The 24,141-nt window shown below is 60.0% G+C and overlaps 1 protein-coding gene across 1 annotated transcript; it reads right to left on the bottom strand.

Moving 5' to 3' along the window:
* Window positions 1-949: 949 nt before the first annotated feature.
* On the bottom strand, window positions 950-19,022 carry FAIM2 (Fas apoptotic inhibitory molecule 2). The gene is made up of 12 exons (XM_054002047.1): window positions 18,883-19,022; window positions 16,973-17,153; window positions 14,146-14,249; window positions 13,969-14,033; window positions 13,338-13,391; window positions 9,922-9,972; window positions 9,201-9,240; window positions 8,377-8,414; window positions 7,240-7,327; window positions 6,581-6,676; window positions 5,350-5,403; window positions 950-4,005 (listed from the first exon to the last, which is right to left on the bottom strand). The coding sequence occupies exons 1-12, from the start codon at window positions 18,895-18,897 to the stop codon at window positions 3,856-3,858; spliced, it is 936 nt and encodes a 311-aa protein (XP_053858022.1). The 5' UTR covers window positions 18,898-19,022; the 3' UTR covers window positions 950-3,855.
* Between the last annotated feature and the right edge of the window lie 5,119 nt (window positions 19,023-24,141).

The following is a 24,141-nucleotide window of genomic DNA, read 5'->3' as shown; positions in this document are numbered from 1 at the left end:
GCGTGAAGGGCAGAGGGCGCCTGGAGCTCACAAATGAAGGTGGAAGGCTCCTGCTCCCGGGATCGGCCCTTCTGTGTTTTCATGGGATCACAGAATGGTTTGGGTGGGAAGGGACCTTAAAATCCACCCCATCCATCCCCTAAATCCCATCCCATCCCCTAAATCCCATCCCCTAAATCCCATCCCATCCATCCCCTAAATCCCATCCCATCCATCCCCTAAATCCCATCCCCTAAATCCCATCCCCTAAATCCCATCCCATCCATCCCCTAAATCCCATCCCCTAAATCCCATCCCATCCATCCCCTAAATCCCATCCCATCCCCTAAATCCCATCCCCTAAATCCCATCCCATCCATCCCCTAAATCCCATCCCATCCATCCATCAGCATCACTTCCCAGGAACCAAATTTCCCACACTTTGGGTCTGACTCCTTGCCAAAAGCACAGACCTGCTGCCTTGGGCTTTCTGTCCTGGACAATCATCCCTTCAGAGCTGAGGGAGTGAGATGGGAGTTTACCTCTCCCAGTGCAGGCTCTCATTTCGGGTGGTGAATTGTCTCTGGAGGAATTTTTTTCTTCCATTTACTCTTGGGAAAGCTCCGGCTGCTCTCCAGCCCCGCAGAAAATTCCCTTGGAGCTGGAGCCCTCCCACAACTTATCCCCACTCACTGATTTTTGAACCCTGTGGTCACAAAAACCGAGTGGGAAAGGGAGCAAACCCCTCATTCCAGGAGCCCTTTGGCCCTCAGTTCTCAGATATTCCCCATCCACGGCACCTGTCCCAGATCCGTGTGCTTTTTATGGCTCGCTGTGGGATCTTTTCCACTCTCATCACCGGGGAAGCCGCGACCCCGGCTCCGTTAGACCTTTGGGCCGTGCCAGGATCTTGTTTGCATTTTGAGGGATGAAGCAGCACCTGCACAGCCAGAGCAGGAACAGGCACGGGCACAGTTTTGCAACCATTTATTAGCAATAGTCAGAGAAGATACAAAATTCTATTTACAGTGAAATCATAGGAACAACCGCTCCAAAGGACTGGGATATGGAGCTGGGTGGGGATTTTGGGTGGAGGACACAGGGGGAGGGGGAGCAGCCCTCCACATCCCACCCCAAATCCTGCATTCCTCAGCCTCCCGAGGAGCTCCAGCTCCCCGAGCAGGGCAGTGCTCAGCATCCAGCAGGGCTGGCTGGGGTGGGATCAGGGTGGAAAAGGGACCAGGACATGTGCAAGGGACACAGGAGGGTAGAAGTGCCCCCCAGCCAGGTGCCTGGAGCGGGGTCATGCCAGGTGTTCCCAATAGGAGCAGAAAAGCTGGGATGCAGGGGCAGAAAGGCAGGGGATATCAGCAGAAAAGCAGAATATATCAGCAGAAAAGCAGAATATATCAGCAGAAAGGCAGGAGATATCAGCAGAAAGGCAGGAGATATCAGCAGAAAGGCAGGAGATATCAGCAATAAGCCAGGATGCAGCAGCAGCAGCAAAGTTACTCCACACCAGAAGGAAACAGAACAATTCCAGAGGGGGCTGCAGGTCCGTGTGTTCCTCCCCAGCTCCCAGCAGGGCATTTTGGAGGAGTTCTGGGACTATTTCAGAGCCAGAGCTCATCATGGAGCTCCACACTCCTCCCTCCAAGCCTGGAAAGCACAAATCCCTACAGGAAATAACCGTGAGCAAGGAAAGGCTGCCCAGCCAGTCTGCTGAGGGCCGGGAAGTTCCCTCTTGAAACTCTTATTCCATCCACTTTCAGGGTGCCTCCCGTGCAATTCCCAGTCCTGCCTGCTCCGCAATCCAAGGATTTGGTTCTCCTCAGCAGGAGCCAGCAGGGCATGAACTTCCTGCTGGCATCACCTCGTGGTGGCCTTCATCCCTACAAAGAGCTCGGCTTTGCTTGGGGATTTCGGGTCTGGCTGGGTTTTTTTGGTCTGGTTGGGAGATTTTTGATCTGGATATTTGTGTTCTGGTTGAGGTTTTTTGTGTCTGGTTGAGATATTTGTGTTCTGGTTGAGGTTTTTTTGGGTCTGGTTGGGGTTTTTTGTCTGGTTGGGAGATTTTTGATCTGGATGAGATTTTTTTGGTCTGGTTGGGATTTTTTTTTTTTATCTGGATGAGATTTTTTTTGTCAGGTTGAGGTTTTTTGTGTCTGGTTGGGGTTTGGTTTTTTTTTTGTCTGGTTTGGAGATGTTTGATCTGGATGAGATATTTTTGTTCTGGTTGAGGTTTTTTTGGGTCTGGTTGGGGTTTTTGTCTGGTTGGGGGTTTTTTTGGTCTGGTTGGGGTTTTTTTGACCTGGATGAGATTTTTTTGTCTGGTTGGGGTTTTTTGTGTCTGACTGGGGTTTCTTGGCCTGGTTGGGTTTTTTGGGGGGTGTTTTAGGGAGGAAGATAAGGGGAAGGCATCACTTCTGCTCATCGCTGCAGCCGCGGAGGGGCCGGAGCGTTTCCATTCCCTGCACAGTGCCCTTCCCTGGACACGTGTGGCAGGAGGACGGGACGTGTGGGGTAAAACCCAGGGCAGAAGGAGCAGGAACGTTCCAGCGTTCTGGCAGAGCCTCTGTGCAGCAGGAATTGCTGGAGGCAGCTCCCTGACGCACGCGCCGGCATTCCCAGCGAGATGGGAGATACCAGGTGCTATCTGCAGGAAGGATCACGCTTGGAATGAGAGCAAAAGGCCCCTTATCTCCCTGGGGAGCTTTACAGCCCAAGATCAGCCAGCTGAGCCCCAGACAGGGAATGTGAGCGTGGCCACGGTGGAAAGTTACCTGAGCACATCCAGAGCCCGCGCTGACGTCCCCGTCTGGGAGAGGAGAAGTGGAAAACAGCCAGGGAGAGGGAACGTTGCTGTTCCAGTGGCCTCCATCCCCGGAAACAACCCCTTAGGAACGCTCATTTGGAGCAACCAAGACAGTTCTGTGAGGGGTTCAGAGCCTCAGCGTGGGTCACAGGACCCCAGCCCGTTTCCCACGTGGAATGGCATCTCCCAGCATGGAAACTCAGCCTCCTCCAGCTCTTCTCTGCCATTTCCTGGCAATATTCCTTCCCTGGGATCCCAATCCCTCGGTGAGGAGCCACGCTCCAAAGAGAACCAGCACATCCCCCTGGGAGGGACCCAGGGAAGGGAAGGGAAGGGAAGGGAAGGGAAGGGAAGGGAAGGGAAGGGAAGGGAAGGGAAGGGAAGGGAAGGGAAGGGAAGGGAAGGGAAGGGAAGGGCACTCAGCCAGATGCAAGGGATCCAGGGGAATTTTTCCTGCAGTGGCACCAGGGATGACCTCAGAGAGCTGCACGTCCTGAACAAACAGGTTCTCTGTGCCTGGAGCACTGAAATCCAGCTACGTGATCCCACACTCCACGTTTCCAACAGCAGGAGCCACCAGGAATAGCGCAGAGGCCACCGAGCTCCCATGGACTGTGGGAAACAGGGCAGTGCAAGGATTCCCCAAGGCTTTTCCCTGGGCTCAGCTGCTTTTCCTGCCAGGATCTAAGCAAAGTTCCTGCTCTGCTGCCCTCACTGTTGTTTTGTCACAGCCCTGGGCAGGACTCAGAGGGCACCTCCAGCAGCCCCTGGGGCCAGGCAGGTCCCGGTCTCCTGCCCCCAGCCCCTGGGCTGGTTTGGGCTGGGCGGGAGTGGGGGGAGCAGAAGGGACACGACACTGAAGCCCTGCTTTGCTCTCTGGGTCACAAAGGCCTGGCAGCAAATGTACAAAGCTGCGGGAGGGGCCTGGGGCTCCTCAGTGCGTTGGATGGGCCAGAAAGGGAGGGATTGGCTCAGGCTGGCGGCTTTGAACCCTTTCACCTCTGCTCCCCAGTTTAACCCCTCGCATTTGCCAGCACAGGGAGCGTCCTGCCCCGCTGCCCTCACTCCTGGCTGGAGCCAAAGAACTGCAGGAAGAAGGAGAAGATGTAGATGATGTCCAGGTAGATGTTGAGGGCTCCAAAGATGTATTCCTCGGGGCTCAGCGAGTACCGGCGGTTCCCCATCAGCATCTGCGTGTCCAGGGCCAGGAACTGGAAGGGAAAGGAGGAAGCCCCGGGACAGTGACAGGGAGGTTTGGCCCAGGGAGGCAAGAAGGGCTCTAATGACAGGAGAAGTCCCCGCTGCCTCCCTGAACCCGGGATGAAAGTGCAGCCCCTTTTTGTGTGCTGGGGCCAAAATTTAAGAGCTCAGAACAAGCTGCAACTTTCCCCTTCCCTCATTTCCCTCCTGACAATCAAACCCCGAGTGTAACTCCCACTCCAGGCCCTCTTCCCTCAGGCTTCCTCCATCCCAGGGCCAGCTCTGGAGCCATCCTCCCTCCTCATCCTCTCCCAGAGGCCGTAACTTGTTACTCCCAGACTTCCCTCGGCTGGGAAACACCTGCCAGGGAATGAGGCAGTCACAGGGTGGCCTGGCCCCCGCAGGATCCGGAGCAGCACCGCCAGAAATCCCAGGTGTGACTGCAATCCACCATTTTCCCCTCCCTCCCTTTCCTCCTTCTGCCATCCTGCTGTCCCTCAGGGGTCCAGAGCCCTCCGGGGCTGCAGCATCCTCCAGGAGAGGCTGTTTTATCCCCCCAGAACAAATCCCAGCCGAGCTGCCCAGGCAGGGCCAGGCCGAGCCTCTGACTGATGTTTATGGGGTAATTATCAGATGTTGAAGCCTCCTTGTATTTTACAGAGGGATCTTGAGCCATGAATCAGCGCCGAGCTCCCCGCGCTCCCTTGGAGTGACTTTTATGGGCGATAAAGGCAATTGCTCAACTGCTCCGATTCCCAACATGCCCAGTGGGCACCGCCTCGGAGCCCAGGGCAGCCCCGGGCCGAGCCCCGGCCCCGGGAGCCCCGGGCACCTCCCCGGACACGTCCCCCGGCCGGCTCCCGGCCCAGCAGCGCCGGGACTCGCTCGGGGGATGGACCGCCGGGAGCAAGGCGAGCCTTTCCCTGGAGGAGCTGCCCAGCTCCAGGGCTTTTCCAGCCCGTGCAAACCCTCCTAAAGCCTCTTAATCCCCATCTCAGCGTTCCCTGTTTCTCTGCGCCTCTGTGAGCCAAACTCATCCCAAACCTTGGCTCGCTCTCACGCACCCAGCCCCGGCCCGACCGCGCAGCCTCATCCCTGGATCCCCCCGCTCCCGGAGCTCTGCCGAGCTCGGCTCTGCCCGCTCCCCTCCAGAGGCGCCTTTGGCGTGTCCCCGCGATCCCCGCGGAGCAATCCGGCCGGGACTGCTCACCCCGGCACTCACACCGTGCCCGGCACGGATCGCTGCCCCGGGGCCGCCCCGAGCTGCAATCCCTGCCCGCTCCCTGCCGGGCTCCAGGCTCCCTTCCTTCCCTGCCGCCTGTTCTCCCTGCCGCAGCCCAGGAGCAGCCACTCACCAGGGTGAAGATCCCAGCCCCGAGCAGAGCGTAGATCGCGTGGAGCCACGGGACCTGAAGGACACGGACACGGGCACAGGGAGACGGGGACAGGGAGACGGAGACAGGGACAGGGACACAGGGACACGGAGACAGGGACAGGGACACAGGGACAGGGCAGGGACAGGGACACGGGCACAGGGACACGGGGACAAGGACATGGACATGGACACAGATGTGAATACATGGACAGGAACACAGACACAGACACATGGACAGGGACAGGGACACAGGGACACAGAGACATGGACACATGGACAGGGACACACAGACACAGACAGGGACATATGGACAGGGACACACGGACAGGGACACAGGGACACACGGACAGGGACACACGGACAGGGACACAGGGACACAGGGACACACGGACAGGGACACACGGACAGGGACACACGGACACGGACATGGACAGGGACACACGGACACACAGACAGGGACACACGGACAGGAACACACGGACAGGGACACACGGACACACGGACAGGGACACACGGACACGGGCATGGACAGGGACACACGGACACACGGACAGGGACACACGGGCACAGCCGTCAGAGCTGCACAGAATGGGCTATGCAGGGCTTCACTCCCAAGGGACTTGGCTCCCAGGTGGAGGGGGAAATCTGGGAAATGCCCTGAAAGGCAGGCTGGATTTGCAGCACTTCCAGCTTGCACAGTGCTTTGGGAAGGTTTCTGTGGCACAGAGCAGGAGAGCTGGAGAGGGACTGGGGACAAGGCAGGGAGGGACAGGACACAGGGAATGGCTCCCAGTGCCAGAGGCCAGGGCTGGATGGGAGATTGGGAATTGGGAATTGTTCCCTGGCAGGGTGGGGAGGCCCTGGGATGGATTTCCCAGAGCAGCTGGGGCTGCCCCTGGATCCCTGGCAGTGCCCAAGGCCAGGCTGGAGCAGCCTGGGACAGTGGGAGGTGTCCCTGCCGTGGCAGGGGTGGGACTGTATGGGCTTTGAGGTCCCTCCCGACCAAAATCATTCCATGATTCCATCACCAGGAAGAGCAGGAAACGTCCTCAGCCCTGGGCCAGTTCCATCCTTGAGCCGTACCGTGGTCCATCCCAGGGAATGACCCTGCTCCTCCATCCCTCCGTGGGGGCTCCCGCCCATTTCCAGGGAGCTGGGCCCCCCTCCCAGCATGCCCAGTTTGGCCCAGTTTGGCCCAGCTGGTCACTCACATATTGGTAGGGCAGGATGACAGCCAGGACCAGCCCCCCCAGGAACAGCACCATGAGCAGCACGAAGAGAACGCCCTGGTACGAGGTGAAGTCGAACTGCGGGCGGGAGGGAGGAATTCCCGTTCCAGGGCTGCACCCGGAGCTGCTTCTGCCTCTCCATCCCAGCAGCCACCCCCTGGCACAGAGCCAACTTCCCAAATCCCCCTCAGTGCCACAGGGAGGGGCTCGGGTCCCGCCACGCACCAGGAATCCCAAATCCATCCCACACAAGTGTCCTCCTGTATCCCACAGCCCAACCCTCGGAAATTCCCCGTTTACCACCGTGCAGCCTCTTCCAGCCCCACTGACATCCTTGACACATCCCAATCCTCCACACATCCCAGACTATTCCCACACATCAGCAACTTCCAGTCCCATTTACACCTATGGCACGCCCCAATCCACAAAAAAAATCTCATTTTATTCCCATTTATCAGCACTTTCTAGCCCCACTTACATCCCAGCCACATCCCTCCCTAGCACGTGTCCTGATCCACTCCAACCTCCCCACGTCCCTCGGGCTGCTCCTGTACCCAGAGCCCTCCAGACACTCCCAGCTCCCCCAGCTCCCTGTCCTGCCCCAGATGTGCCCTTCCCCAGGGAGGTGCCCACAGTCCCACCTTGCTCTGGAAGCTGAAGATGGTGACAGACAGACAGACCAGGGCCGTGATCCCCAGGCACAGCAGCACCGACTTGGTGTTGTAGTAACTGCGAAATGAGCAGGAAAACCACGTTTGGATCATTCCCACTGGGATGGGAAAGGGGGATTCAGACAGGCAGGAGCTGGGCAAGGAAAGCATAAATCCCACGGGCACAAACAGCGCTGGAATTACCAACATCACACACTAACGTTAAAAAAGGAAGGAGAGAAAAAAGGCTGGATGGGTTTTCCTGCTGTTTTGAAGGATGGAGGGAAGGCAGGAGGGTCCATCGGGGCCTCCCAGAGCTTCGGAGCAGCTCCAACTCCACCAATCCCACTGTCCACGGACAGACAGGGAATGGGGAAGATCCTGACTGGGAGGTAACAAAACCAGGATGACAAAAGTCACTGCAGCGTGAGGGGAAAGCAAAGGAGCAGCCCCTGGGCTCCTGCCCAGTCTGGCTTTTGGAAAAGCGCAGGAAGGAGGGATTGGAGCAGGACAGGGGCTGCAGACTCAGGCTGGAATGGTTTCCAGGCTGGATCAGGATTTTGGCTGCAGTGCCAGGCTCAGCCCTTGGAAAAGCCAGTCCTGCTCTCCCTGGGGGGATCTGTGTGGAGTCACTGGAGCTTTCCCCCTGGAGCTGCTGAGGCTGCGGATTTCTTTGTCCCAACACATCCATCACCCGCCCTGGACCGTGTCCCTCTCTCCAGGCTCCCACGTGAGCTAGGAGCAGATTTCCTGGTGCAAATGAGCGGAAGGGAACAAATTCCTGAAACTGCTGGAAAAAATTCCTTGGCTCACTGCAGCCCCACCTGCCTGGGACCTGCCCAGTGAGAATTGTGGGATCACTGGCTGGTCACCTCCAGCCCATCCAGGTGCTGCCCTGTCCTGGCCCTCCAGGGCTCTCCTGCAGGATTTGGGATGTGGGAATCCCCCAGTGCTGCCTCCCTTGGGACAGGGACAGGCCTTGGAAACCTTCCTGGGGAAGTGTTTTCACAGGGAAGCTCCAGCTTTGTGTGGCTGCTGGGAGCCCCAGGCAGCTCAGGCGGCCCAGGGACCTCAGGAATAAGGAATGTTTCCAGGGAGAGACAGGACACAGGACAGTGCCCAACCCACCTGGAGAGCATCGCAGTGAGATAGGCCATGGACAGGGTCTGGGGGGAAGCACAGTCTGGTTAGTGCCCTCGTGTCCCGGAGCAGACACCACAGGAAACCCCTCAGTGCCAGAGAAAAGGGCCGGGAAGCCTCTCAGACTCCCGGGAGAAGGAACCTGGGCAGCACTGGGAGCCCTCCAGTGACTGACAGGCACGGGACAGGGCAGAGGGAGGGCAACAGCACAGGAGCATCCCCTGCTCCTGCATCCCTCCTGCACAGGACACAGCTCCCATCCCACATCCCTGCTCCCATCCCAGCTCCCATCCCTGCTCCCATCCCTGCTCCCATCCCTGCTCCCATCCCACATCCCAGCTCCCATCCCTGCTCCCACCCCACATCCCAGCTCCCATCCCACATCCCAGCTCCCACCCCACATCCCAGCTCCCATCCCACATCCCAGCTCCCATCCCACATCCCTGCTCCCATCCCACATCCCAGCTCCCATCCCACATCCCTGCTCCCATCCCACATCCCAGCTCCCATCCCACATCCCAGCTCCCATCCCAGCACATCTCAGCTCCCATCCCTGTTCCTACTCCAGTTCCCATCCCAGTTCTCACCCCAGCTCCCACCAGACTCCACAGATTATTTTTTGCAATTTTTTAACAAACAGAGGCTCCCTTTTTTCCCAGCTTCTCCCATCCAAGTGCAACCACAGCTCCTCAGCCCAAGCACGGGACAATAAGAAGATGAAATTCCCACTTTTCCCCAGGAATTCCAGCCTTGTGCGTGTCCTTGGAGCCACTCGGGCCCCAGGGCAGATGTTGGCCAGATGTGCTACTCACAAAGATGCTGAGCAGGATCAGATTCCATGGGAAGTATCTCCTGCAAAGGAAACAGGGGCCAGTCAGCAGGGGCTGTGCCAGGCAATCCCTGACCATGAGGGTAATTAGTGACTGTGAGGGTAATTAATGGCCCTTAATGACCCTGCTGGGTCACTCCTGTCCACGCTGGTAATTGGTGCCCTGTGCACAGGTGCCGGGCAGTGCAGGGCACAGTGACCCTGCTGGGAGCCACAGGGCACTCGGGCTCCTCCGGGGCCAGCAGGACCAAGGTCCCCAGGATATTCCTGCTCCACTGGGAGCTGACCAGAGCATCCTCTGGAATGTTTCGTTCCCACAGTCCAGAGCTGCAAACGGGGGAATGTTTCTGCCGGGAAGTCACAGCTGCAATTGGACTCCTGAGCTGCAGCAACCCAAGGCCTGGAACAGATGTTCCCAGCATCTGGAACAGGTTCCCCAGAGCAGCTGGGGCTGCCCCTGGATCCCTGGAAGTGCCCAAGGCCAGGCTGGATTGGACTTGGAGCACCGTGGGACAGTGGGAGGTGTCCCTGCCATGGCAGGGGTGGCACTGGATGGGCTTTAAGGTCCCTCCCAACCCAAACCATTCCACGATCCCATGGAAACACAGCAGCTGCATCCCTGGCCCTAAGAGAGCTGGGAAGCTGAGGAAAACATTCCTGCTGCATTGCCCAGGCTGTCCCAGATCCCAAAGCCTCCCCTTTACCTGGGCCCGGAGCAGCAGGCCAGGATCAGGTAGGTGACGAAGAACACGGCGCTGCAAGGAGAGAGGGAGAGCTCAGGGGGGAAAAGCAGCCTGGGGGGGTGGTGCAGGGGGGAATTCCCTGAGATGGGGATGATCTTGGCAGCGCAGACAGCCAGCAGGCGTGGATCAGGGTGGCTCCCACCCCTGCTCCCCCTCACTAACTCCCTCCTGCCCTCAGGGGCCTCCTCTGCATGTGCCTGACCCGGGCTGGGACAAAACACCCCTGGAGAAGCCGAGGGCTGGATTTAGAGCAGAGCCAAGGTCGGGTTCAGACCCTGGGGAGCACCCAAATGTGTTAATGACAAACAGGGCAGGAGCTGGGTTTGTGCTGGCTCTTGGGAAACGTTCCTTCGTGGAAAGGGAGGTCCGGCATGGGAGGGGGCTGCCCAGGCAGTGGTGGAATCCCATCCTTGGAGGTGCCCAAAAGCCTGTGGATGTGGCGCTGGAGGACACGGCCGGCGGTGAGGGGAGGGCTGGTGGTGGGACTCGATGATCTCCGGGGGCTTTCCCCACCCTCACAATCCCAGATTCCGTGGTTCTGTGAGTTTCTCACACGGAGCTGCCAGGCTTTGCCCCTCGTTTCCAAACCCCTTCTAGCTTGAGGGTGTCAAGGCTGGAGGTTCTTAAACCAAGGGCTGGAAAAGTGACGGGGCTCAGGCAGGGCTGGAAGAGCTGTGCTGGAGGAGGGAGCTGCTCCCATGGCACATCCTGCCAGGAATGGGAATTTTTGGATTTTCCATTCCTGGAAGTGCACAAGGCCAGGCTGGACAGGGACTGGAGTAACCTGGGACAGTGGAAGGTCCCTGTCCATGGCAGGGGTGGCACTGGATGGACTTTAAGGTCCCTCCAACCCAACCCATTCCAGGATTCCCCTGCTGGAGTGCTTGAGGAAGAGCTCAGGGCAGGAGGGGCTGCTCGGGGAAGGGCTCAGGGCAGGAGGATCCATTCAGAAAAGGACTCAGGGCCAAACCCAGGGCAGGAGGATCCTCCCGGCTCAGCAGAGCCCAACGTGCCGCGGCTGCCCAGCCCCGCCCAGGTCCTGGCAGGTTTTACCTCCCAGCACTTGACCCCTCTCAAAGCACAGCAGCCCCAGAGCTCTCCTGCCCGCAGCTGGCTGTTTTTCCAGGCTCTGGAAGCTGCTCCCCTGCTTCCCCCGGGGCAGCAGTGCCGATGGCTCCTGATAGCCACTGACCCTCGGCCAAGGCAGAGCCCAGGGCCACGAGAGCCAGGGCACAGAGATAAAGCCGGGCCTGCCCTCCCACTGGGAAACCAGGAAAGCCACACTGGACACGGCTGAGCAGCTGGAAAGAGGCTGTTGGGAGCACAGAGCCAGCGGGGTCACCCATCCCCTGGCTGAGGCACCATCCCAGCTCCCAGGGCTCCTGGGGCTCCCAGGGTTATTTTCCAGGGGTCTCTGGTTAGGAAGGAGACCCAGGCACAGAGCGGGAAAAACATTTGGGGTCACTGGAATCAAGGGAAGGGCTTGGCTCACTGGGCAGTGAAAAAACATCAAAGTCATGGAATGGCCTGGGTGGGAAGGGACCTTAAAATCCATCCCATCCCATCCCATCCCATCCCATCCCATCCCATCCCATCCCATCCCATCCCATCCCATCCCATCCCATCCCATCCCATCCCATCCCATCCCATCCCATCCCATGGCAGGGACACCTCCCACTATCCCAGGCTGCTCCAAGCCCTGTCCAGCCTGGCCTTGGGCACTGCCAGGGATCCAGGGGCAGCCCCAGCTGCTCTGGGGAATCCATCCCAGGGCCTCCCCACCCTGCCAGGGAACAATTCCCAATTCCCAATCTCCCATCCAGCCCTGCCCTCTGGCACTGGCAATCCATTCCCTGGCTCCTGTCCCTCCCTGCCTTGTCCCCAGTCCCTCTGCAGCTCTCCTGGAGCCCCTTCAGGCCCTGCAGGGGCTCTGAGCTCTGCCTGGGGTGAGGGGAGCACCCCCAGCTCTCCCAGCCGGGCTCCAGAGGGGCTCCAGCCCTGGAGCAGCTCCGTGGCCTCCTCTGGGCTCTCTCCAGCAGCTCCTCATCCTCCCTGTGCGGGCCCCCAGGGCTGGAGCAGCTCTGCAGGTGGGGTCTCACCGGGGCACAGGGGGACAATGACCAGGGGGGAATTCCCCCAGGAGAGCCCCCCCAGCTGCCCCAAGGGTGTCCTCCTGGGAAACAGGAGGGGATAAACTCCGCCTGGGCAGGGAGCTGGAAGAGGTGACCCCCGAGGGCAAGGTGGGGACCTGAGCACGGCTGAGCCCCCTCTCCCTGTCCCCTGGGAGGTGGCACTGCCTCTCCAAGCCCAGCTGCCCTCTGGAGCACCTCTGGTCCCCTCCTGGTGCCCCGGAGCTGCCGGATGCTCCCGTCGCTGCTGTCTGGAGACTTCTCCCAGGTTACATAAGCCGGTGCCTCATCTCCTGGTTTGGGTGGGAACTGATTAAAGCTGAGTTCACCTCACACTTACTGAGCTGCACTGACCCTGCCAGCAGCCCGGAAACCACGGAGCTGCCAGCACCTGGGAGCTCCGTTCCGGGCTGGGCTGGGCGACCAAGGAATGGCATCCCAATTTCGGGGCTCTGGGATGGAGCCCCAGGAGTGACAGCCCCACTCACTCAGACATGGCCAGGAACATCCCAACACCTCCAAATCCAACCCCCATATCCACTGGGTATTATGTAATGAAAACCCCAACAACCACCTGGCTTCCCAGGGGAAAATCCCCAAATTCAGCCTCCATGGTGCCCTGAATATCCTTCCAGGTGTCAGACGGGGTTCTGCAGTGTTTTCCTGAAAGCTCTGCAAGGAGATCTTTGGAGCTTCCCAAGGGACCTTCCCAAAATCAAGCCTCTAAGGTACCCTGAACATCCTTCCAGGTCTCATGTAGGAGTTTCCACACTTTCCCTGGAAACTCCCCAGTTTTCTCTGGCTTCCTGCAGGTATTTATTTCGACCCTGGTTTCTAGAGCCATTTTTGGGGAAGGGTTTGGAGCTCTCCTCTCCCGTGCCTCTTGCTCTTTCAGGTGACATTTCCCATCTGCTCAGCTCAGGCTCAGAGCTGCCCAGAGCAGCTGGGGCTGCCCCTGGGTCCCTGGCAGTGCCCAAGGCCAGGCTGGACCCTGGGGCTGGAGCAGCCTGGGATGGTGGGGGGCGTCCCTGCCCACCCAGGGGAGGCACTGGGTGGGCTCCAAGCTCCCTCCCAACCCACCCCACGATTCCATGACCTTCCCCAGCTGTCCCTGGACACCCTGGAGTGATGCTTCACATGCAGGACAGGGAAGTGTTTGGGAAGTGTTGGAGACCCTTCCCACAGCCCCACAGCCCCATCCAGGCTGTCTGGAGCGCACAGGCTGCAGGAAAAGCCAGGGATACTCACTAGGAAGCCCAGTACCAGGCGGAGTGGGTCTGGATGTAGCCCTTGACTGGTTCACTGCAAGACAGAAGGAAAGATCCTGAGCAGGAAGAATCCAGTCCCTCAGAGCTCCCTGCTCAAGGACCCCAGGAACAGCCCTAGCACGGGGATTAAAAACCCAGCCCGGGGGGAACCCTCGCGGCAGCCTGGGCCTGTGGAGAGGAATTCCAGCTGCCAGGTGGGAAGGGCAGTGCTGCTCCCCCAGTTCCACACTGGAGCTGGCTGGGAATGGCTCCCACAGAGGATCAGGAGCCCAAATCCTCAGGCTGGCCGATCCATTATTTATTCTGGAGGCAACATGAGCCACACACACCCAGAGCGCTCGGTCATCCGAGCTGGAGAGGGGGATGAGCAGGGGAGGGGGGCCAGCCCCTGGAGCTGGGATCTGGTAACTCCCGCAGGGAAAACCCAGGAGCTCCCAGGATGGATGATCCAACCCCGAGCTGGGTGGGAATGGGAGCAAAAGGACTGAGGGACCTCCGAGTGTTCCCTCAGCTTTGCTTTTCTATTGGAATACTCAGAAAGAATGCAGGTGTGACACAGCCCCAGGAACCTGCCCAGGGCCCAGGTGGCTCAGGACACACCCAGCACCCACCAGAAGGTGAAGAAAGCCACGATGACAACGGTGACCAGGAGCTGGACCATCAGGATGGCATAAACCTGCAGGGAGAGAGGTGATCCATGGATCCCAGAGCCCAGCACAGCCAGGCCCTCCAAGGGCTGGGGACCAGCTCTGCCAGCCCAGAGGGCCAGAGACGTGTCCCTCCCTCACCTTCCTGATGAACACCCTGCGCACGTTCCGGTCGTCCCAGCTGAAGGTCGTGAGCAGCTCCGTGTCCCCCGGGTACCCCCCGCTGCCGTAGCTGGGGCTGGTGCCTGCAGAGAGGCCAAAGGAGCAGCTCCCACCCCAAATCCCCCCCCAGCTGCAGGACCTGAGCCCAGGGAGCAATCACAGCTCAGGTGCCCCAGATTCCCCAGCGTTCCTCTGCTCCCTTCCCGCTCCTGCGGCTCCTGAGGACCATCCCTGGGAACAGAGGGGGAACATTCCCACAAACCAGCCCAACACCAGGCTGAATCCTTGTCTGAAACCTTCCCAAACCTTCCCAGCAGTGGGGGGGCTGGGATCATCCCTTGCTCTCCTTTCACTGGATGTTAGAGCATCCCCAGAGCAGCCGTGACTCAGCATTCCCAGCGGAGCAGGAGGATTCCCTCGCTGCTCTCCTGAGCTGGGTTTGCATCGTGGCTTTTGTCAACAACGTCCCTGCTCCGAGAGCAGCTCCTGGCAGCTCCCTGAGCTCCAGCCCTCCATCCCATTTCCATGCAGGGACTCAGGAATCAGTTAAGCACCGAGCCTGAAAAAGGAGGAAACAGCTCCAATGCTACCAGTGAGAAAAACCTTCCCCCAAAGCCTCAAATCCCTGCACAAGTCATCTCTGCTTTGCCCCAGCAGGAACAGAAGCTCCTGTTGCTGCTTTCCCCTACCCCATCCCTGGCAGTGTCCCAGGCCAGGCTGGATGGGGCTTGGAGCCTGGGACAGTGGGAGGTGTCCCTGCCTGTGGCAGGGGTGGGACGGGATGGGCTTAAAGGTCCCATCCCACCCAAACCATTCCATGACTCTGTGATCATTCTGTGCCCTCTTTGCTTCCCTTGCTGATGTCCCCTCCTGTGTCACTGAAGTCCCCCCTGCTGGCTTTCCACAGAAGGATTTCTGTGTGATTTTCCTGCTTTACATTCCTGTCCCTGCCTGGTCCACAGATGCCTCCCCTCCTCCTAAAGCTTCTGAGCTCAGGGATACCCAAATCCTTCGGGAAGATGGAGCAAAGGCCCTCTCAGTCTCAGGGCAGACACCAGGAGCACCAAACTCAAGGTCCTGATCCTGATTTTCTCCTGTTTTCCTGGTCAAAAAGCAGGAGCCTCACTTAGGTGCCCCCAGCAGGAAACAAGTCTCTGCTGCTGTTCTGCTGTCAATAAATCCCTTGGTCCTTCCTTCCTGCCCCACTGGAGCTGAACCTCCTGCGTGTTCCCCCGGATCCCTCGCGGGTCCCAGAGTACCTGGGGCCAGGAGAATCCCTGGGACACTTCCACGGCTCCTGCACCAAAGCAGTCCCAGCCCCTAAACACCAAACTGGCCCCTAAACACCCAGCTGGCCCCTAAACACCAAACTGGCCCCTAAACACCCAGCTGGCCCCTAAACACCAAACTGGCCCCTAAACACCCAGCTGGCCCCTAAACACCAAACTGGCCCCTAAACACCCAGCTGGCACCTCAGTGCCCCGGAGGAGCTGAAGGGTTTTACCCTCCTCCCTCCCTCCCAGCATCCAGAGGGTTTCATCCTCCTCCCTCCTGGTGTCCCCACCTCTGTCCCCCCATCCAAGGCCACGGCAGGATAGAGTGTCCTGAGGTCATGGTCACAGAAACAACCCCAAATCCACATCCCTTCTCTCCAGCTGCTCCCAGTAAGGTGTGACACATCCCATAGAGGGGGTTTCCCATCTGGAAACCCCAAATACCCCATCCCACCCCCTAAACCCAAATACCCCATCCCACCCCATTTCGGCCTCACCCACCCTAATTCATCACAACAGCAGAAAAATCCAGATGATCCCCAGAGGAACCTGGGGGGATTTATCCTGTTCCTTAGGGGAAAGGCTGAGAAACATCAGAATATGCCAGCACAGACACAGCAGGGGACATTTTCACTCCTTCCCCTTCCCCAGGGATCCCATCCCTGCAGCTGGACACAACAGGCAGCAAGGGATGGAGCAGGGCAAGAGCTCAGGCATCCCTAAATCCCGTAGTTCCAGCGTTTTCTCTGGCTGGAGCTGTGCTGAGTGAGCACTTAGCCACCCCCAGGGTCACTTCCCAGCCCCCCCATCCCCCTCCAGCCCCACTTGAAAGCCTGCAGCCATTCCCTGGGCACAGCCAGGGCTCTGTCCTTTGCTGCGGCCCAGCAGAAGCTCCAGGGAGCTTCTGGCTGTTGGAAAAGCTGCTGGTTTGCCCAGGAAGGGCCACAAGGATGCTGGAACAATCCAGCCTTTGGCTCCAGCCGTGTCCCAGCCTCCCTGGCTCTGCCAACAGCCACACTCAGGGCTGTGACACCAATTGTGACACCAATTGTGCCACCTCAGCTGCTCTGAGAGCTGGGGCTGAGCAGGAGCTGCAGGAGGGGGTGGGGGGATCCAGCTGCTCCAGGACTTTCCCTCCAGCCCCGGGAGCTGGGATCTCCCAGGGCAGCGAGCTGGGAATGGGGATTTCTCCCACCATGGGACTGGGAAGGAGTTCACTCCCACGTCTGGAAGGGAGTGAGGTCTCTGGGATGGCTGGAATGGCTTTTATTTACAGATACAGACTTTCCTCTGCAGATGGAGACTTTTATGTGCAGATGGAGACTTTCAGCCATTGATAGAGACTCTCCTGTGCAGACAGAGGCTCACAGCTCACGGCTGCACCTCCACCCTGGGCCAAACCGGGCAGCACATCCCTGCTCCCCCTCTTACCCTGCTCCCCTTCTTGTCCTGCTTCCCTCTCCTCTCCATTCCTGGGGGGATCTCTGCCCCTCTCCCAGGGCTCACCCCAGCACAGCCATGCAGGGACTTACTGGGATCCACGTAAGCCCAGCTGGGGTGGAGCGGGGCCGCGGGCGGGGCAGGAAAAGCCCCGGATTTCATCCCTTCTCCCGCTGTCGCCTCCTCATAGGACGGAGGAGCCGGGGGGGCTGTGGCATTGTCCTTCTTGTCCCCCTGCCCCTCAGAGCCGGGGGGTTTGTTGTTCACAGAGAGCTGCACAGAAAGGGGCAAAGAGAGAGAGAGATCTGAGTAAAAGCATCCCAGAAACCGCCCTGGATGAGAAGCTGGCACGGACAGGTTCTGGAAAAGGGCTCAGGAACTGGGAGCCCCACGGGAACTGGGAGCCCCACGGGAACTGGGAGCCCCACGGGAACTGGGAGCCCCACAGGAACTGGGAGCCCCACGGGAACTGGGAGCCCCACAGGAACTGGGAGCCCCACGGGAACTGGGAGCCCCACAGGAACTGGGAGCCCCACAGGAACTGGGAGCCCCACAGGAACTGGGAGCCCCACAGGAACGGGGAGCCCCACAGGAACGGGGAGCCCCACGGGAACTGGGAGCCCCACGGGAACGGGGAGCCCCCAGCCATTCCTGGGCGCTGGACACGGGCCCATCCCTGCACCCCCAGGAAGGGCATCCATGACTCAGGGGAGATGGGAAAGCCCTGGAGGTGCTCATTGGGATGAAAAGTTCCAGGTAGGGGGGTCTGAGGGGAGACACGGAGCCCCCGCAGTGCCTCGGGCTCAATGTGACACCAAAACCATCCAGGGAATTCTCTGCTTCTCATCAAACGCCCTACATTGCTCCTTAAAAAGAGCTTTCAGTTCCTGGGCAGAAAATCCTGGGCTCTTCATTCCCATTTATCCCCATTTTGGCTCAGCTGCTCCCAGGAATGCTCTGCTTTGGCCCTCCAGAATTTTCTCCTCTCTGCCCGTGTGGAGGCTCAGCTCTGCTGCTTCCCAGCATTCCAAGGACTTGGGATTGCAGCAAGGAGCCAGCGTGGGGCCACCTGAGCACTCGCCTCTCCTTGGGAACATGATCCCTTTAACCTTCCCGATGGGCCTGGCATAGATAAACTGCCAGGATAAACTCTGCTGCCCACGGAGGAGCCGGCTCAGCCCCGGGGGGCGTCCCCACAGCTCCGGGGGGCTGCAACGGCAACGAGCCCCAGAGCAAGCGGGCGCTAACAGAGCGGAGCGAGCAGCGCCCCAGCTGGGGTCTGAAAACACAGCAGGGCCCGGGCTGGGATGTGTCCCACGGGCACGTCCGGCTGTGCCACCTCCCCTGCCAGCCCCAGGGACTGTCCTTCCCTGTCCTTCCCTGTCCCTTGGGTTGAGGGGGCCGAGTTCATACAAGCGCCCCCCACCACCCCCCCAGATACCCAAGGAGATGCCGAGGGATGGAGCTGCATCCAGAGCGTTGCCATGGCGATGGTGCATGAGCTGGCAGAGGATCCACAACCCCCCCTCCTCGGTCTGAGAGCATTGGAGAACCCCAAAATCCCCAAAATCCAGAGCCCCCGGGCCGGGCAGGAGGTGCTGCCAGGTGGGGACGGGGGTGGGACAGCACAAAGAGCTCACGGAGCCCCCGGCACCCGGGATTTGGGGGGCGCAGGGGGGTAAAAACGGCCACAGGTCCAGCAGGGTTTGAGCTGTGCATCCATCACCCCTAAACCAGCCCCGATCCCAAAACCAACCCCAAAGCAGCCTCCAATCCCAAAATCATCCCTAAACCAGCCCCCAACCCCAAAACCAGCCCCCCAGCCCCTTCCACCCCCAGCCCCTTGCAGCCCCGTGGCAGGTTCCGTGCCCGGGTGCCCGGCTGCCCCTTCCACCGTGATTCTGCTCCTTAAAGCCCTTCCCTCCAGCCCCCTTTCCTCCTCCAAACGCGCCGTTATGCAACAGGGACGGGCTGGTCCTGCCCGCTCCGGCCGCCCTCCTACCTTCCCCTGGGTCATGGCTCCTGCCTGCACCGCGGGAGGGATCGGGACGGAGCCGGGCGCGGGGTCCCCTCCAGCCCTTCTGCCGGGAGGTGTCGGGGCCGGATGCGGCCGCCGCAGCCCCCGCAGCCCCCGCAGCCCCCGCAGCCCCCGCAGCCGCTGCCTTCGCCCGCCAGCGACGTCCCCGGAGCAGCGGGCGCTGCGGGCAGGGCTGTACCATCGGCAGCACGCCGCACAGGGGAGCCGGGAGAGGCGGCGGTGCACGGGGGGATGGAGAGAGCTGGGATGGAGAGAGGGCTGAGATGGAGAGAGGCCGGGATGGAGAGAGAGCTGGGATGGAGAGAGGGCTGGGATGGAGAGAGGGCCGGGATGGAGAGAGGGCTGGGATGGAGAGAGAGCTGGGATGGAGAGAGAGCTGGGATGGAGAGAGAGCTGGGATGGAGAGAGGGCCGGGATGGAGAGAGAGCTGGGATGGAGAGAGGGCTGGGATGGAGAGAGGGTCGGGATGGAGAGAGGGCTGGGATGGGGGGGATGTGTGGATGGGCTTAGGGATGGAGAGGATACAGGGCTGGGGTGATGAGGAGGATGCAGGGATGGGATGAGGAGGATGCAGAGTTGGGGAGGATGGGATGGGATGGGATGGGATGGGATGGGATGGGATGGGATGGGATGGGATGGGATGGGATGGGATGGGATGGGATGGGGTGGGATGGGATGGGATGGGATGGGATGGGATGGGATGGGATGGGATGGGATGGGATGGGGTGGGGTGGGATGGACAGACATGGCACCCAGGAGGGTGAAGGGTTAGGGTCAGGAATGGGGAGGGTGCACGGATGGGGAGGATGTGGGGATTCAGGGAAAGGGATAACCCAGGGTTAGGGAGGGCGTGGGGATCCAGGAACAGGGATGATCTGGGCATGGGGAGGATGCAGGGAGAGGGCCCCACTCCAGGCCTGGGAAGCAGCTGCCCCAGAGCTGCTGAACCTCAGGACTGGGATTTGCAAAGGGAGGGAGGCTCTGAGGAGCCTTTGCTGCAGCCTCAGAGCCAACTGTGGGAGCACTCCCAAATATCCTGGGGGTGCTGGGGGGGGCTGGAGGCTCCAGTGGGACAAGAGGGGACGGCCTGAGCCGGGCTCGGGCAGAGAGCAGGAGGGAGGAATCCCACACTGGACGCTCCTGTGTCCCACCCTTGTCCCCTCGGGCCGCTGCAGGCCCAGGGGGGCACAGGGAGAGTCTGGAGGTGCCCTGGGCAGCCCCACCCCCCAGCAGATTATTGATCAGTGTTATTGATCCAGGCCCATGGGCAGGGGGGAAATGGGGGTCCAGGGGAAGGGGCATTGAGGGAATCAGGGTTTTCACTGCTGTGACAGAGCCTGGGGGGGGAAAATACAACCTCAGGGCACAGGGAGGTGGGGACATCTGCTCTTGTGCCAGCGGCAGCAGGACAGGGGGGAAAATTGTCCCTTTTGAAGGGTGAAGTGGTTCCCGCGGGCCCAGGACAGAGGAAGGCACAGTGGAAACACAGCCCAGGCTCCACCCGGACCCCAGGAGAGGAACGGGAGCTCTCAGCAGAGCAGCTCTCCAGAATGAGCCAATTTGAGCTGGGACCCTCCATCCCCCCTCCCGTCCCTCCCCAGCCCCTTCCAGTCACTCCTGAGTTTGCCAGGTCGATAGCAGAGGTACAAACAATAAATCAGCTGTTCTGAGCCGGCAGAAACAACAAGCCGTGCCGAACTCCAGGCTCCCCAGGCCCAGCGCAGAGAAGGTGAGGAATCTTGGCAGGGAAAGGGGGTGGGAAAACCATCCCCGTTCCTGGATTCTGCGGAGGAGCCGGGAAAGGAAGGGTTAAAAGGAAAGCACGAGCTGGAAGGGCAGGAATGCAGCCAAGCAAAGCAGCCTTGGCATCCACGCGGACCCAGCCCGAGCCATTCAGTTGGAAAGGGGCGATTCCGCAGGACCTGTCAGGATTATTCCGAATCAATTAAGGGCCACTTAACCACCGGCTCCTCGAGGGCTTCATTCTCCTGGGGCTGGGCAGGGGCTGAGAAACCTGGGCAGGTCCCAGGGGAGGGAGAGAAACTGAGCCCAGCGCGGTTCCGGGATGCGGGGGTGAGGATGGACAAACAACCAAGAACAAGGATGGACAAACAACCACGGACAAACAACAGCACAAGGACGGGTGAAGAACCTCCAACACGCTCAGGTGGTGATCCCCTCCAAGCAGGGGCCTGGCCAAGGGGTCAAGGGCTTGGGAACAGGAGCTCCCGGGGTGATTTGTGACACCAATCCCGCAGGAAGCCCCAGGGCTCCGCTGCCCAGCCAAGCCAGATTGCCTGGAGCCTTAACTCCGGATCCACACGCTCCATCCCAGGCTAAAAAAGGCTCAAATTTGCTCTGGGAGAGGAAAAACTCCCTGCAAAGCAACGACCCCAGCAGCTCCTCTGGGGAGGAAGGAAGAGACTCCAGCCCCTGCCCTGCTCTGTTCAGGGAACATCCTCAGTGGGGAAGGGACCCCCAGGATCATCCAGTCCACCCCTGGCCCTGCACAAACACCCCAAAATCCCACCCTGGCAGCCTCGGGGCCCGTGACCAGTCCCTGGGGAGCCTGTTCAGCACCCCGGCACCCTCTGGGGGAAGAGCCTTGCCCTGATCTCCGGCCTGATCCCCCTGGCCCAGCTCCAGGCCGTGTCCAAGGTCCATCCCCAGCCAGGGGAGCTCGGTCTCCCCTCCTGGCCCAGCCTGGCACCAAATCCAGCACCAGCAGGCACCACCCCCGTGGGGCTCTGAGGGGCCACCAGGTCCTTCCTGAGCCAGGAAAACCATCTGGGAGAGCCCCCAGGGCTCTGCTCGGTCCTCCAGAAGACGAGGGTGACTCTGCCCAGCCCGCAGCGATGGAGAGCAGATCCCTCGGGCTTGCAGGGACCATCCCTCCCCCAAAACGCTGCCCCAAGCCTGGATCCTTGTTCCCCTGCTTGAGCTGGCAGCTCCCAAATGTGCCAGAGTCCCCCAAGGTGTCAATTGTCCCCAGGGCCCAGTCCCACGGGGAGCAGATCCCAGATCCAGGTGTCTGGCACACCCATCCCGCTCTGGCCATTCCCCTCCTCACTCTTCCCTTTAACACCCAGACTGAGAAATAATGGTAATAAAAAATCTCTGTCCAGGCCACACCCAGCCAAATCCACCAGGGATTCTGCAGGATTAAAACAACTTTGCTGAACACTCAATCACTTCAAAACCAAAGGAAAGGGAACCTGATGGGATAATTAAGGGATTTGCTGCACCAACATCCACAGTGGCACACCCAGAAGCCCTCGGTAAATACTCTCTCCCCCATCCCAAGAGGGAAAAAAAAAAATCCCTGTCAGTGAAAGCTGTGCTGTGGACTTCAAAATAAAACATTAAAAATTGAGGAATTTACCCCAGGCCACTGAATTATCCATGGATTATTAATGGTAAATCCCTGGTCCCTGGGTGGGGGATTAACATGCAGGCTGGGAACATCAGGGAATGCACAGAGAGGGGTTTGGAGAATAAAAGAAACGAAAACCTCCTTGTCCTTGAGGGGCAGAGCCCTGCCAACACCCCAGGGAACTTCCCAGGGCTGTCAGCCTTGGAGCTTCATCTGCATGAGAGATGGAAACTTGGATAGGACAAGGGAGAATGGTTTTAAACTAAACCGGGAAAGATTCGGATTGGATGTGAGGAAGGAATTCCTCCCTGTGCGGGTGGGGAGGCCCTGGGATGGATTTCCCAGAGCAGCTGGGGCTGCCCCTGGATCCCTGGCAGTGCCCAGGGCCAGGCTGGAGGAGCTTGGAGCAGCCTGGGACAGTGGGAGGTGTCCCTGCCCTGGGACTGGATGCTCCCTTAAGGTCCCTTCCCACACAACCATTCCATGATCCCCAGCTCCCGTCTCCCTTCCCAGCCAGCTCCTGCCTCTTGACTCCCACCCAGCCCCCCTCCAGCTGAAATGTCCCCTCCTTCCTCCCCAGGATGTTCCTGAAGGATGGGACAACAGCCCCTAAAGCCATGGGAGAAGGAGCTGGCTGAGCCTGGACCCTTTGGGATGGGAACCTTCTGGGTTTCTGCACTCAGGCCTGGAGAGCTCCTGCTGGTGCCCGAGCTGGCCCCAGACCCCGCTTCCAGCACCCCCTTTATGCCTCCAGTTTTCCATTGCCTGGAGGGAAATCCCACAGACTGAGCCGTCCCCTGCCCCTGGGCTCCCAGCTGCCAGGGAACATTAATTATAACCCTGAGCAGGCCGCTGTAATTAACGAGGGCTCGGCCTGCCGTGGTGGGCAGCACCTGCTGAGGAAGCTCCTGCTTTATCCCTGCCTCGGCACCAAGGCAATGGCAGGACTGGGCTCTTTGGAGAAATTTGGGCCTGGTTCGTTTCTTCGACCACCCCCAGAGCTGTGGTGTGAGGTTTCCAGGGTGATCCCACGGGGGATGGTGCGGACACGAGAGAGCAAACGGAAGCCAAGCCCGTGATCCCAGGTCAGAGGAGCAGCTCCGCGCGCTCCCGGGGCCCGAGCGAACGCTGAAATCCAGCCCGGCTCTGCCCAGGATTAAACCGTGCGGCTCTCAGGCCTTGGCAGCCTTCCCTGCCCGCTGCCAGCAGAGCCTGTCCTGCCCCCGGGTGCAGCTGGGCTGCTGGAGGGCAGGAATTGCTCAAGAGCTCCGAGTCCTGCCTGGGAGGGGGAGCAGAACAGGTTTGGGGACACTGCCGGTGACACCTCCGCGCCGCCCCTGCCGTGCTGCTGTGCAGGGACTGGATGTGACACGGCCCAGGGATGGCCACGCGAGGGGCTGGCGTTCTTCCTGCCGCCGTGGTGGTGACAGGGCTGCATCCTGCCCCGCACAGGAGCTGGAGGAAGGACTTGGGCGATCCCTGTCCCTTTCCAGCTCAGGACATTCCAGGTTCTGTGGTTCCAGAGCCCAGATTTCCAGCAATTGCCTCAAGATCCAGGTTTGCTGGTGTTCTCCTGGAAGGATCCTCTGTCTTTGCCCTGGAAACCCAAATTTAGAAGTAAGGGCATTTCCCATCTGGCCTAAGGATGTCCCAGGAATGGAACTGTAGAATCAGGGAGTCCTGGAATGGTTTGGGTTGGAAGGGACCAGGACAGGGGCACCTCCCACTGTCCCAGGCTGCTCCCAGCCCCGGTGTCCAGCCTGGCCTTGGGCACTGCCAGGGATCCAGGGGCAGCCCCAGCTGCTCTGGGAAATCCATCCCAGGGCCTCCCCACCCTCACAGGGAGGAAT

Source organism: Vidua macroura, chromosome 34, assembly GCF_024509145.1.
Source record: "Vidua macroura isolate BioBank_ID:100142 chromosome 34, ASM2450914v1, whole genome shotgun sequence".
Taxonomy (NCBI): domain Eukaryota; kingdom Metazoa; phylum Chordata; class Aves; order Passeriformes; family Viduidae; genus Vidua; species Vidua macroura.
Note: the sequence above shows the minus strand (reverse complement) of the source record. Positions and strands in the feature narration are given on the sequence as shown.

Excerpts from the sequence above, each read along its gene's own strand:
- FAIM2 (XM_054002047.1), bottom strand. Across the intron at positions 14,250-16,972 it reads CTGGGCTTACGTGGATCCCA|GCACCAGCCCCAGCTACGGC; the intron begins GTAAGTCCCTGC and ends GCCTCTCTGCAG. Across the intron at positions 4,006-5,349 it reads GGGCTGGGATCTTCACCCTG|TTCCTGGCCCTGGACACGCA; the intron begins GTGAGTGGCTGC and ends TTTCCCTTCCAG.